The sequence below is a fragment of the Dermacentor variabilis genome, chromosome 3, assembly GCF_050947875.1.
Source record: "Dermacentor variabilis isolate Ectoservices chromosome 3, ASM5094787v1, whole genome shotgun sequence".
NCBI lineage: Eukaryota > Metazoa > Arthropoda > Arachnida > Ixodida > Ixodidae > Dermacentor > Dermacentor variabilis.
This window is the reverse complement of record NC_134570.1, coordinates 196,468,956-196,481,686: the sequence shown is the minus strand read 5'-3', so window position 1 is coordinate 196,481,686 and position 12,731 is coordinate 196,468,956. Positions and strand designations below refer to the sequence as shown.

Genomic DNA, 12,731 nt, shown 5'->3' with positions numbered 1-12,731 from the left:
ATCGATCACGAAAAGTGATGAGACAAGACAGAATAATGAACACACACGCGCCGAATCAGAATGTCATAAGAAAATGTGCGGTCACATTATCGAAGGGTTTCATCTCGGAAAATCAAATATGCCCAGCTATGGCCTCAAGAAGATTTTTTTCTAAAAAAAATGCCGCGATTACCAACACCCACGTGTTATATACTGTGATTGTGTTATGAATAAATTATACTTACACACTTATTTTAGCATGTGACCTTACCAGAACAATATCCTCCCTTAAAGTGCTTGGCCGTGGTTTGAAAGAACACTCTCCCTCTCGAACAGGTTTGTACATCTAGTGCTTAGCTTTCTATTGTGACTGGTTCCGAAACAATTTGGACTTCCTTGGCCGTCCTGTTACAGCACTGTGAAACACGATCGAGTACGCAAATTTTGAGCAACGACAGGGGGATATAAGCAATGTAGTAGCGTCTACGGAAATATCTGTCGAACAAACCCACACCCGCCGTGGTTGCTCAGTGGCTATGGTGTTGGGCTGCTGAGCACGAGGTCGCGGGATCGAATCCCGGCCACGGCGGCCGCATTTCGATGGGGGCGAAATGCGAAAACACCCGTGTACTTAGATTTAGGTGCACGTTAAAGAACCCCAGGTGGTCAAAATTTCCGGAGGCCTCCACTACGGCGTGCCTCATAATCAGAAAGTGGTTTTGGCACGTAAAAGCCCAAATATTATTAATTAACAAACCCAGTTACTTATATAGATTACTGCGTAGTAAGTTCAATTGGAATTCAGACAGGGTTGTCCGTTGCTAAAACCGCCATTCTACTCTACCACTAAAGCTATATGGGCTGTGACGAATTTAAAAAGTACTTCTGGAAAACCTCTCTGTTTGGACGCCTGTCTGGTTTTCGCTGGGAACGACGCCCCCATGGAATTAGTGCTGCTTGTGACTGACGGGCAGTCCTTGATCTTCATTTCCTCAACTGCTCTATCTACCACCCCAAGAGCATGCGCTGAAGCTGTTTTAATACTCCTAAAAAACAAGCTCTTGGAAAGCTTTATAACTGCAATTCAAAACTAAGGCGGTTACCCATTTGTGCGCTTGCTTTTTTTCGCCTGAATTCTTTGCTGAGAATGCTGGTATCGTTTTTGTGTCTGTGCAGGAATCTGCTCTATTTCGTCGGCAGCCCTGACAGCTAGCTAGCACAGCGCTGAAGTCAAGCATTAAGCCGTTGTTCACAACATTATGGTATCGTTACACAAATGGAGAAGCGTCGTGATGGTTTAAGAGAAGCACAACTGGGTTCAATGCGTACAGCCAGAGTCAAACGACTTGCACTTTCCGTCTGGTCCAAGCATGCCGAGGTGCATGTACACCAGCGACTTCGTAGCCTTGAGCATGATCAGACTTCCGCCCACGATGGCGGCCTCACATTGTCCCGTGCGGAGTGCCATCATGGCATCGTTCAGAGCAACCATTGTCGACGAGCACGCGGTCTCGACCGCAACGCTTGGCCCTGCAGGTGTACAGCGTCAGAACAGAAAACAAGCATGATAATCGTTGGTTGTTTCAACATGTTTTGTAGCGATGCAGCAAAATATATTTTACTCTGAACTGAAATTGAAAACGTTTGCATTGCCGATATCACACAGTTGCAAAAAAAAAGAAGCAACGTCATTAACAGCCTATATATTTTAGCTGCAGGACGAAGGCGTCTCCTTGCAGTCTCTTATACACCTGTCTTGCGCTGACAAACACTTCCCTAAGGCGGCAAGTTTTTATATTTTCTACACAGCGCCCTGTTCCTTGTAGTGCTCGACTACACATCGTATTGATTACGATGTGTAGGGTCGCTGCAATGATGCTTTCTTCGAGAACAAGGTAATGGACACAAAAAGTAACTTTTTCTGTAATTGACAATTTCCACTGCCAGATATAAAAAATGTGCTCTAATCACAAGCCGAACAGCTAAAATTTATTCAGTAACCTTTAAATCATTATATTTATACACGTTGTACATTTGGGAAACCATGATAACAAGTTGTCTGTGCCCTTAATATGTGACACAAAACTTTGACCAGCGAAGAGGAATCCACCAGATTACCTAAATATCATACGCCTAGGAGCTGTACTGCTGTGTGAAGTATTAGTTTCTCTGAATATTTTTCTTCTTTTCGAGCCACAAACTTATGTAGAATGCTGCACCATATCGTGGCTTATATATTTCGCAAATAATTCAGGAAGTGGTATCAAACATAGGCTCATAATCAAGAAGAATGAGGACTGACCAACTTCAAATTTCAATATTGCACATCATACGTAAATACAATTTTTACAAAGCTAATCACTCAAGTTTATTTGCTGACGTTGGTGGCTCATGGCATTGCAGTATAGTTAGAAGGTGTTGTCAGATTATGGCTGGGTTGCATTGTCGCACTGCGGTTATATCGCATCATCCGCTCTTCTTTAGTCGGCGGTTTACTTGCTTGGAAGATTCGTTTGGATGGCGCCGTATCCGGGTGATTGTTCTTGCAGAGTCATCTTGTAAGCAGTAAAGAATCTTGGGTGGGTTAACCAATAGGAGACACCTTTCGATTGGTAGCTTTTGCCAGACTTTCGAATGAAGGATAAGATATCGGCCTCAGGTTGAGTCAGTGTAGAGCGCCGACTGCACACTCACCTAAACCATCGCCAGGCAACGGTGAACGGAAGGGTGGTCGACCTGTTCCCTGTGTTGCTGCTTGTTATTCAGCGACGTTACGAGCTCATCCGCCTTGATATGACTAGGGCGGATTGACTGTGTATCCTCGAAGCGTCACTTCGCTGTATGGGCATCGGCAGTAGACGTAACCAGCTTCTCCGCAGCCATATACCAGTGTGGCGGGTCCTCTGGAGTGCGCTATACGTCTGTTTTTAGGGGAGGTCGCGCGTCGGCCACCGCAATGTCAGCGATGGTATTTTCATGGAGAATTTTTCCTCAACCAGTAAGTGCTACATTTTTGAACTAGACGATAAATGTCCTCATATAACTTGGCCAACAGGGCACAAGAGCAAAAGGCGGAACACTTTCTCCCGTATACATTCATGTACGATGTCATGGTTATCCCACGTGACACATTCATCATTGATGGATAATTTATATCCCCTAACGCAACAAGCAGGTAGATCAGTATGTGCCACGTGTGCTGTCCATCCATTCAATGTGTAGTCAAGCACTTTTGACAAAACATAATCTGTACGAGTTTCCTTCTGTATATCAGCAACACATAATGGGGCCAAGTCCATAGCAAAAGGAAAAGCAGGTAATCCGAAATAGCTTTTACATTTAGTAACAGCAAGCGCAAAAGAGCGTCAGCATTTCCAACACCACCGCATTTTCCATGTACTGACAGGTAATCGCATGCTATGACAGGTAATCGCAACCTATGACGCCAGGCGTTGCATTCTTGCTGCCGACATCACCGGTACGCGCTTCGGATGCTCTCAACCAAGAAAAGAAGTTCTAATGGTCCAGTTAGGCAGAGAAGAGTTCTGAACAAAACAAAACGTGGCTCACGCCTGATATCGTTTTGACATATCAAAACCGAAATAAAGAATTTGCCTAGTTTGCGATGCAACACCATGGGGTGATGGTGCTATACTGTTCTACAAAATAGCAAAAGACGAGATGCCAAGTGCGTACACGTCCAGAGAATTGAGGAATGCTGAGCAGGGCTACGCTCATAATGGAAAGGAAGCCCTTGCTGTAGTATTTGGTCCCAATGCCTTCTTTGGGTCATAATATGTGGTATCTTGCGTGAGCCACGTTTTGCTTTATCCACAAGCCTTTTCTGCCTCACTTGACCACTGGAACCCCTTTTCTAGGTTTAGAAGATGTTACAAGGGTTTCACTTTAGGAAACATATTCGGTACAAATTTACCATAAAAATTAAGCAAATCAAGCTACGCTCGCAACTGTGATTCATTATTAAGTTTAGGAGCCTGCTTTATCGCTAGAACTTGCTCATCGGCCAGGTTTATCCCATCCTCGTCGGCAATATGTTGTGCCCGCGGCGGGCAACGTCAAAGTCAGAGCAACGGAAAAAGGCTGTTTATTGGGCAAGCTTCACCATATCAAAAAAAAAAGAAAACAAAGAACACAGCAGTGCCGGGTGCTCATATAGGCACACCAGCAACCAGAATGCCAGCAGAAACAGGACACGCGCACACAACTGCGTCGCAGCAACATCGCACCTCCGCAACATGACAGATTCGAGAGCACGTCTCTCATAGCATAACACAACGACGCCACATGAGTGAAAGCCCCAACGCGTCTCTGATAACACAACACAAGTTCCCCGGTGTCCATAGCTATCCCCAAAGAGACGCGAAGGCGAAAACCTTGTAAAGCCTACTGTTATTCTATATATTTCACTTCAATCCTCCTTCATCCACCTTAATATACTGTAATCCTCCTTAATACACAGTAATGCTCCTTCATCGACCTTAAACTACCTCAATCTAGCCTAATCCTTCTTAAGTACATCTTAATCCTTCATAGTAATCCTTCATAGTACATCTTAATCAACCTTAGTCGACCCTAATCCACCATAATCCTCTTACATTCACCTCAATCGAACTTATTCCGCAGTAATGCTCTTTGGTAGACCTTAATCAACCTTAACCCGCATTAGTACACCCTAAGGCACCTTAATCCACGTTAATATAATCTTTAATCAATCAATGATTACCACTGTTAATCACTAATCTTCTCTTAAACACGGCTGCACATGCTTCGGTTCGGTACTGTCCATCTTCGGGTCGCATGATATTTCCTGTACATCACAACGCGACCATGAAACAGCTTTCGTCTTAAAAACGTTGCGAGGATGTACGTCTGCTACATATGCGTGTTTCAGCCTATTTTGGAGAACAATCACTGGCGCTCGTGTAGTTCGATTTTGTACTAGTGCATTCGCGTTACGCGGCATCAGCATAGCGAAGACCTTCGACAACTTTGAAGAATGTTCGCGTTCCGTGGGAGCACCTTGTGCAAATACCAGGGATAACCGCGCGAAAAACGGTTAGCGATGAAAAGTTAACGTCGCCAATGTAAAAAGTGAAGAAAAAAAATCCCAGTGCCCTTCCAGTCTGTGAAGAAGGATGACCAGCGAAGCAATGCATGTAGGCCCCTTAATGGCGAACGGCACCTTCGCCGTGGGTTGGCCCGGCATTGGACTATCTTCGGAATCGCCCCACGTATGCGGAGTGCTTAACGCCTGCTTCACCTGCGTCGCGGGTCGGCCCTGCATGGCACTGTCTTCGGGATCAGCCCACGTATGCGGACTGATTAACGCCTGCTTCACCTCCACCGCGGGTCGGCCCGACATTGCGCTATCTTTGGGATCGGCCCACGTATGCGGAGTGCTTAATGCCTGCTTCTCCTCCGCAGCGGGTCGGTCCGGCATTGCACTAAATTCGAGATCGGCCCACGTAGGGTGAGTGCTTTACACATGCTTCACCTCCGCCACGGTTCGGCCTGGCATGGCACTATCTTGTGGATCGGCCCACGTATCGGGAGTGATTAACGCCTGCGTCACCTCCGCCGCGCGGTCCGGCATTTCGCTATCTTCGGGATCATTCCACGTAGGGGGAGTGCCTAACGCCTGTTTCACCTCCACCGCGGGGCTTCCCAGCATTGCATTATCTTCGGGATCGGCCCACGTATCGGGAGTGCTAAACGCCTGCTTCACCTTCACCGCGGATGGTCCCAGCAAGGCGGAGTTACTATTGCATCGCTGGAATCAACGCTAAAATTGTAGAGCTTGAGACCGACGATGACGAATACGAAGCTGGATTCACCGAGTCACTTGACTGCCACTAGATGATCCGTCACGCTATTAACCGAGTTCATTTTCAACTTCATTCCGGTGCCGGCATTAGCTCCCTATCAACTGCCACCAGCGCTTTGCTAGGACAAGAGGCAGTACATATTGTGTAGACCCGGTAAGCAAGCGAAAGTAAATGCAAACGCCAGACCACTGAGCAAGGAGATAAAAGAATTTGAGACTTTTAGACTTTGCGCAATGAGATCAAAACAGTGAACCAAATCACCATCGCTCTTGCTCCTCTCATGACTGCCACTACAACATGGAGACCGACCACACAGGCAAAGCAGCCTCCAGAACTGCAGTCCCGAGTAAAGCTTATGAACAGCATAGATGAATTCTAAAGCATTCGTATTCGACCACAAATGGTATACCAGCTACCAGTGGTGTAGCCAGAAATTTCATTCGAGGGGGCTCACAATGCAGCTCGGCCACCTCCTAAGAGGAAACATATGGTCGGATGATCCTATCTAAATACGTGTAGAAGAAAAATTCGTTTTTCTCGGCAACCACTTCACCAAATTTGATGAGGTGTGTTGAATTTAAAAGCAAAACTTAAATTCTAGTGCTTGTTTGTTTCGAATGTTCGATTTATGTCGTCAATATTTTATTAAAAAGTGGCAAACATCGACAACTTTCAGAAAACGAAACAATGAAGTTTACAACACTGCAAATCAGCAATGAAAATTGATATCGGAATTCTGTAAATTGCACATAATAGTACATCTATAGCGGACAATATTGATGTTGCACATGAGTCTCAAAGAATTAAGTATTATGAAAATAAGGCTTTTGCAGAACCCTTGTACATAACATAACAAATTCAAATAGACATATCGAATTTGTCCGCTTTGAATAGTGTAATGGATGCCGTTTACAGAACCATGATATCTGTTCTTGATGAAGAGCTATTAATTTGTAAACTTCGTGCTTCTATTTTTTTCGGAGTATCGAATTTTTCAAAATTTTAAACGAATTTCGGGCCCTAAATCGGAATTCCGCTTCTAATAAACACTATAATTTAACTTACTCTCTCAAGTGCAACAAATTTCATTAAAACGATTCAGGAGTTATCTCAGAAAAGTGTTTCTGCGTTTTATATGTATCTGAATAGGCCGCGTCGGAGTTGGGCCCGAGCTAAAGCTTCCTCTTAAAGAATTTGCCTACGGATCAAATACATGAATATAACTGTATTGTCATTGCGAAAGGTGCTGCAAACGAATTTTTGAACGCTACGCACTGTCAATACAAGCAAAATATGTATTTTGTCATAGAATATTATACTCGTATGTGCCAAAAATTTTACTAAGTAAAGTAAATTTACTAAGTAAAGAAAATACCACACGACCTTTAGAACTGCATCAGTTCGAAACCAGCAAAGCAGTGCATGCCGCTGATATGAAAAATGTAAAGGCCTTGAACTGAACAAGTTTAGGACAAATATGTTAATGAAACTTTGTCATTCAAGATCCTTGTTTACATTCTTGTACATATGCAACGGCCAGTAAAAAATCTCAATGACGCTGTCATTTGTTCCAATGTATTACGCAGGAGCAGCTGTCACCGGTCGTGTATCTTGAGTAATTGCACCGAAATTATAGTCGCAAAAGAAAGCAAGTATAAGAAGCAGTTCTGCAGAAGTTACGAGGGCCAGTCAAATGAAAGTGAGCCAATGCGAATATATGACAAACGGGGTACTTTATTTAAAAGTAGCCTCCATGAGCCTTTAGACATTTGTCCCATTGACTAACGAGTCGCGTAATTCCCATTTCATCAAGCTCCCTGGGTTGTTGCTCCAAAACGTCTGCGACTGACTTTCACGTCATCGTCCGAGACGAATCTGGTTCCCTTGAGCTGTTTTTTTGGATGGCCCAAAATGTGGAAGTCGCAAGGCGACAGGTCTGAGCTGTATGGCGGATGTTGTAGCGTTTCCCGCTTGAACTTTGCCAGTTTTGTGTTAACTACATCAGCGACGTGTGCACTGACATTGTCGTGGAACAAGATACCCCATTCGTCAATTTTTCACGTAGTTTGTTCTTGATTGCAACGTACAGCCGATCCGGCGTTTCACAATATCGGAAACAATTGATAGTCTCTCAAGCTTTAGCAAATTCTCTCAGTGATGGCCCCTGACGACCGAAAAATAAAAGTCAACAACACCTTTCCGGCGGTAATGACGGCCTTTGCTTTCTTTGGGGGTGGTGAATTAGAATGTTTCCATTGTAAGCTTTGCCGTCGTGTTTCAGGCTCGTAGTAGTGTCATGATGGTTCTTCTCCGATCACAAGTGCAGACATGAAATCGTCACCCTTATTGTGATACCGTATCAGATGAGTAAAGGCAGCGCCGAACTTCTCCTTACTCTGGCGGTGGTTCAAGATCTTGGGCATCCGTAGCGCACACAAGAGCCGATAACCGAAATGTTCATGAATTATGGCGTGAACCGTGACGGTGAACCGAACCGTGACTGATGTTCACATGCTCTGCCAGTTCATCGATGCTTCTCCACCGTTCTTGTGTCATCAGCTCATCAACCTTTGCAATTTTGTTAGGGGTGATTGCAGGATGGCGTTGGTGCGGTCTGGGATCGTCTTTGCAACTTTCACGTCCTTCTTTGAACCTATTGTTCTAACGCTTGACAGTGGCCAATGCAATGCATTGCTCGATATTCTATAGGACTTAGTCAAGCTGCTGACGCAGCTTTTTTCCTCAAGACCTGTCCATATTCAAATGTATATTTTATATGGGAAATAAAGCACTTACTTTACTTACTTACTTACTTTACTTACATAATTACTTTACTTGCTTGCTTGCAATGTACACAGCAGCCATACGGTCACTAATTTCTTTTTAGGAAACACCTTCAGCTGTCAAAAACCTCACGGCACCACGCTGCTCAACTTCTGGAGCGTCCAATACGTCTCGCAACCATGTTCAACCCAGTGTATGAGCGCATTAAAGAACATTTATCCTCACACCTGCGTGTCACTTTTGTAAATGAGAGATGCCTGTGTGCTACGCGCAGGCCTTGCAGATAATGAACAGAACCATAATGGAGCAGGATGCGTGGGCTCACTTTCATTTCACTCGCCTTCGTACATTAGAAACGCGAAGATACAATGGAATATACAAAATGCCAAGATACAGCTTGATAAAGGGCACAAAAGTGCCACTTGAAACAAAGTTCACTGCACGTATGCACAAAACCTCGCAACAAGATATCTAAACGTACGTATAAGTCTCCAAGAAATCTACGTATCTAAGAAAAAGTCACCGTATATAATGGGTCAAACAAGGCAAATAAACATGTTGCGCAATCTCAGATTCACAGAGTCCTAGATCCCTCCCCCATTCCATCCACTGCCTCCGATGTATCACCCGCGACGGAAAGCGGCGCGCTTGCTCCTGTTTTCTCCCTCGCACACACAAGACTGAGCCACCATCATCAAATCACCCATTCCAGCCCCCCATCGCCCTCCCTACGCTTTCACTCGCACATACAGCATGCGGCGCGCAGTGATGATGTTATCGCCCTTGGACTTTATGCGGAACATAAGGGCGACGGCACCGGCAGGAATGCGCCTAGAGTGTCTATATAATTGCTATCGCAATAATATAAGGGTATCCGGCAGCTGAAGGCGTCCCATGGCCCATTATTTCCGCAAAAGAAGAAGCAACAAAATCCAACTTTCACCATGCGACAATTCGCTGTGCCACAACAACGTCTTTTTTTTCCTTTTGTGGGGCGGGGGCACCGAAGTGCGAAAACGCAAACGAAAGTATCCCCACAATCGAATGCCTACATTGGGTACCTAATTTGGCTACCGAAATAATATCGAAAAAATCGTGAGATGTTTGGTCCACCGAGAACCATACGCATACTGCACGGTATCGTACACCGGCTAGACGAGACTTTCTGGAGAGGTTGCGCTCTAGCGAACGCGGTGCAATCCATCGAGTCCCCACAGTGATGGCGGCGAGCGACCATTGTTTCTTTTTCTCGTTTTCTGGCTAGAAATCGTCCAAAACTCTGCCACGCGAAAATGCACTCGGCCAGAGAAAACCGACCGCGCACCGAAGTGCGCCGCACGGTGGTCGGGGAAACACGAGAAAAACGCATGCGCTCTGGCTGGCTCTGGCAGCCCACGGGTAGGGGAGCGAGAACAAAAAAATTGAAGAGGCTCAATGTGTCCTCGCAATTAAAAGCCAAAGTAGAAAAATAAATAGGAACGTAGTTACCTTGGCTGGCTTTAGTGTCTTCACTGGATGCTTTGGCGCAGGTGAAAAAAAGAATGCTAACATTTTTTCATGTGACATGACGGCACGAAAGAAGAACCACAACGCTTTGTCTCATCGGGCCTCGCTGCGGGCTTTGTCAACTTGTCTGATAGTGCATTGATTTGGCTTGTCTCGTATGGCCCGATGTACGACTTTGGAAAAGCTAACGAACCTTTGGCGCTCAAATATTTATGGGAACATTAAACTTACAAAGTTCCGCAATCCAAAATCTAAAGCACACGTTTAGAAATGTCCATGCACCTTCCACACATCAAAAGTTTATGAGAACTTTATAACCATAAAGTTTCGGAATTGACATCTACGCGCACCGTAGATTCCATGAGAGAGTAGATTCCGCGGCTTCCGCGAGATGCCCCGGCGAGCCCGTTCGCCATCAAAACGTCCTTGAAACTTCGTGCTGGGATGGGGCTGCTTGCGTTATGTGACTCCCGGTGCATGGGTGTTGCCGCGAAATCCAGCCCGAGTTCGCAAGTTTTGCGTTGAAATGGCTTTTCGAGCGTGAAAAAGACGTTCTAGACCACATCCAGAATGATTTCCGGCGCCGGGGCTTGCTTTGGTCGGCGGTGCATGGACAGCGCGAAAAAGTTTCGGTGGGGGGGGGGGGTTGAAGCCCCATAAGCCCCCCCCCCCCACTTGGCTACGCCCCTGCCAGCTACCACAACGGCCACCACAGCGATCCTTACCTTACCCTTATAAAGGAATACCGTGTGCGGCCTCGCCCGCAGTTCACGTCCCCACAGCGCGAGCGCTACTTCTCCGCCGAGAGAAAAACAACTACGACTCTGAGTTTACAATTGCTAGGCAACACAGCGGGTCGTGACATTTTAGGAACGCCCAAAGTTTGAGCGCAGGCGCGAATAAGAGCGCGCATGATTGAGAAAATGGTGGCATCTTGCTCCTTCAATATGTGACATTGCCTAATTACAACGAAAAATTTAGTTGCTCATGTTGTATGTGTTTGTCCCCAGGAGTGCCAGCATTTCGTTGTGGGGTCCAGTTAGTTTACGCTCCGACGCTGGGTGCCGGCGCGGTGAACCAGGTGAAGCAGCGGACACTGGCGCCACATTTGGTGATCGCTGTGTGTACAGGTAGGTCAGAAGTACGCGAATTTTAGAAGTCGCGATGCATGCTACGGTTCCTACTGCTACTCGGGGAAAATCAGTGATGTTATTTTGAAGGTATAGCGCCGTAAGGAGCGCGAAAGGTACTTTGCGGCAACTGACCGAGCACGAGCGCCACAGGCCCGAGAAATTTTGTTCAAAATACCGTTAGCTTCTGCTATGTGCGTACGTCCGACGTAACTTTATATACAGTGATCACCAAATAGGGCGTGAGTGCACCCTGCTTTACCTGGATCAGCGCGTCGGGAGCTAGCGTCGGGAGCATGCGTCGGAGCGTAAACAAACTCGCGCATTTGCATGGCCAGCGCGCGGTCTCACTCCGCAATACCGCCACGTCTAGGCAGAAACGCACAGAAAACGATTAAAGAAACTTCTCCGCTGTACTCCCTAGGCAGTCAGACATTCAAGCAGCAAAAGGCCCCATATTTTCTCTCTCGCAGCCGATCTTACTCGCGCCTGCGCACAAACGTCGGGCGACTCCTGAAATACCACGCCCTGCTGTGCTGCTTAGAAATCGTGAGCTCGCCACCCGGTCATACGTGACAGCACCAACCCCTTCAACCAAAAAGCGCGCGTTCATTGTCCGACGGCGTTTTTCCTGTCCACTACACCAAGAAAGTCCGCCCTCACCAAAGTTCTTCAATGACTGCATGTTGCAATGACTGCAATAACTGCTGAAAATGGGCAACGGTTTCGGTACTCTAATAATGTACCTCGTATCGCCGCGCCGATCTACGAGCGGACGCCTTCGTGGCGCCAAGATCGACAACCACGATGACGTCATGGGCAACCCGCTCTTCAAGAACGTCCAAGAAGAAAACGAAAAAGAAAAAAGAAACTCAACCGGCGACCCGTCCAGTCGCCTGCGCGTCATCGTGTGATTTCAGCGCATCTGTTCCATCTGGTGGCACGCCTGCAGAAACCACCCTCTCAACCTCAGCAGTGCGTGAGGCTTTTGTTTGACCCAGAATACAACGACTAGAACGGCAATGACTGGCGCCGATTCGACCACCACCAGCTGGAGAATTTTGCACGAAAGAAGGGGTAAAAGCTTTTCCAAGACGATGATTCTCCGGGAAAGTTTAGATGACGTGACGCCACTGTCATAATTGACCATCTCATTCGTTTGTTCACAGGCGGCAGCATTTTGTGAACAGAAAGAGAAGCGCGCGATAACCACACGCGAGGGCCAGGGAAAACGGGGTTCCATTAAATCACCCGCACCAAGAAACTGTAACTAAAGGACGCGCAGTCGCTTCGTTCTTTAGAGGGCTATAGAAATTCAGAGAGAATTTCTGCGTGCAATCTACCGTAGAAGCGTGTTTGGTCATCGGTAGCTGTAAGCACCGCTGCGGTTTTCAACTGCCCTAAACATTTCTGAACTTTCCACTAGAAAGAAAATTTTTTCACTGTGGAGTTTGAAGTCATCAATTTCCGCACTGAAAATATCAAA

General features: G+C 46.3%; 1 protein-coding gene across 1 annotated transcript in view; it reads right to left on the bottom strand.

Annotated features, from left to right (window-relative positions):
• Positions 1 to 12,731, bottom strand: part of LOC142576586 (fatty acid synthase-like) — a 285,463-nt gene that overhangs the window by 239,918 nt on the left and 32,814 nt on the right. Inside the window, exon 3 of the mRNA XM_075686771.1 lies at positions 1,309 to 1,509. Coding sequence (XP_075542886.1) covers positions 1,309 to 1,509 — 201 coding nt within the window. The remainder of the gene's footprint in view (positions 1 to 1,308; positions 1,510 to 12,731) is intronic.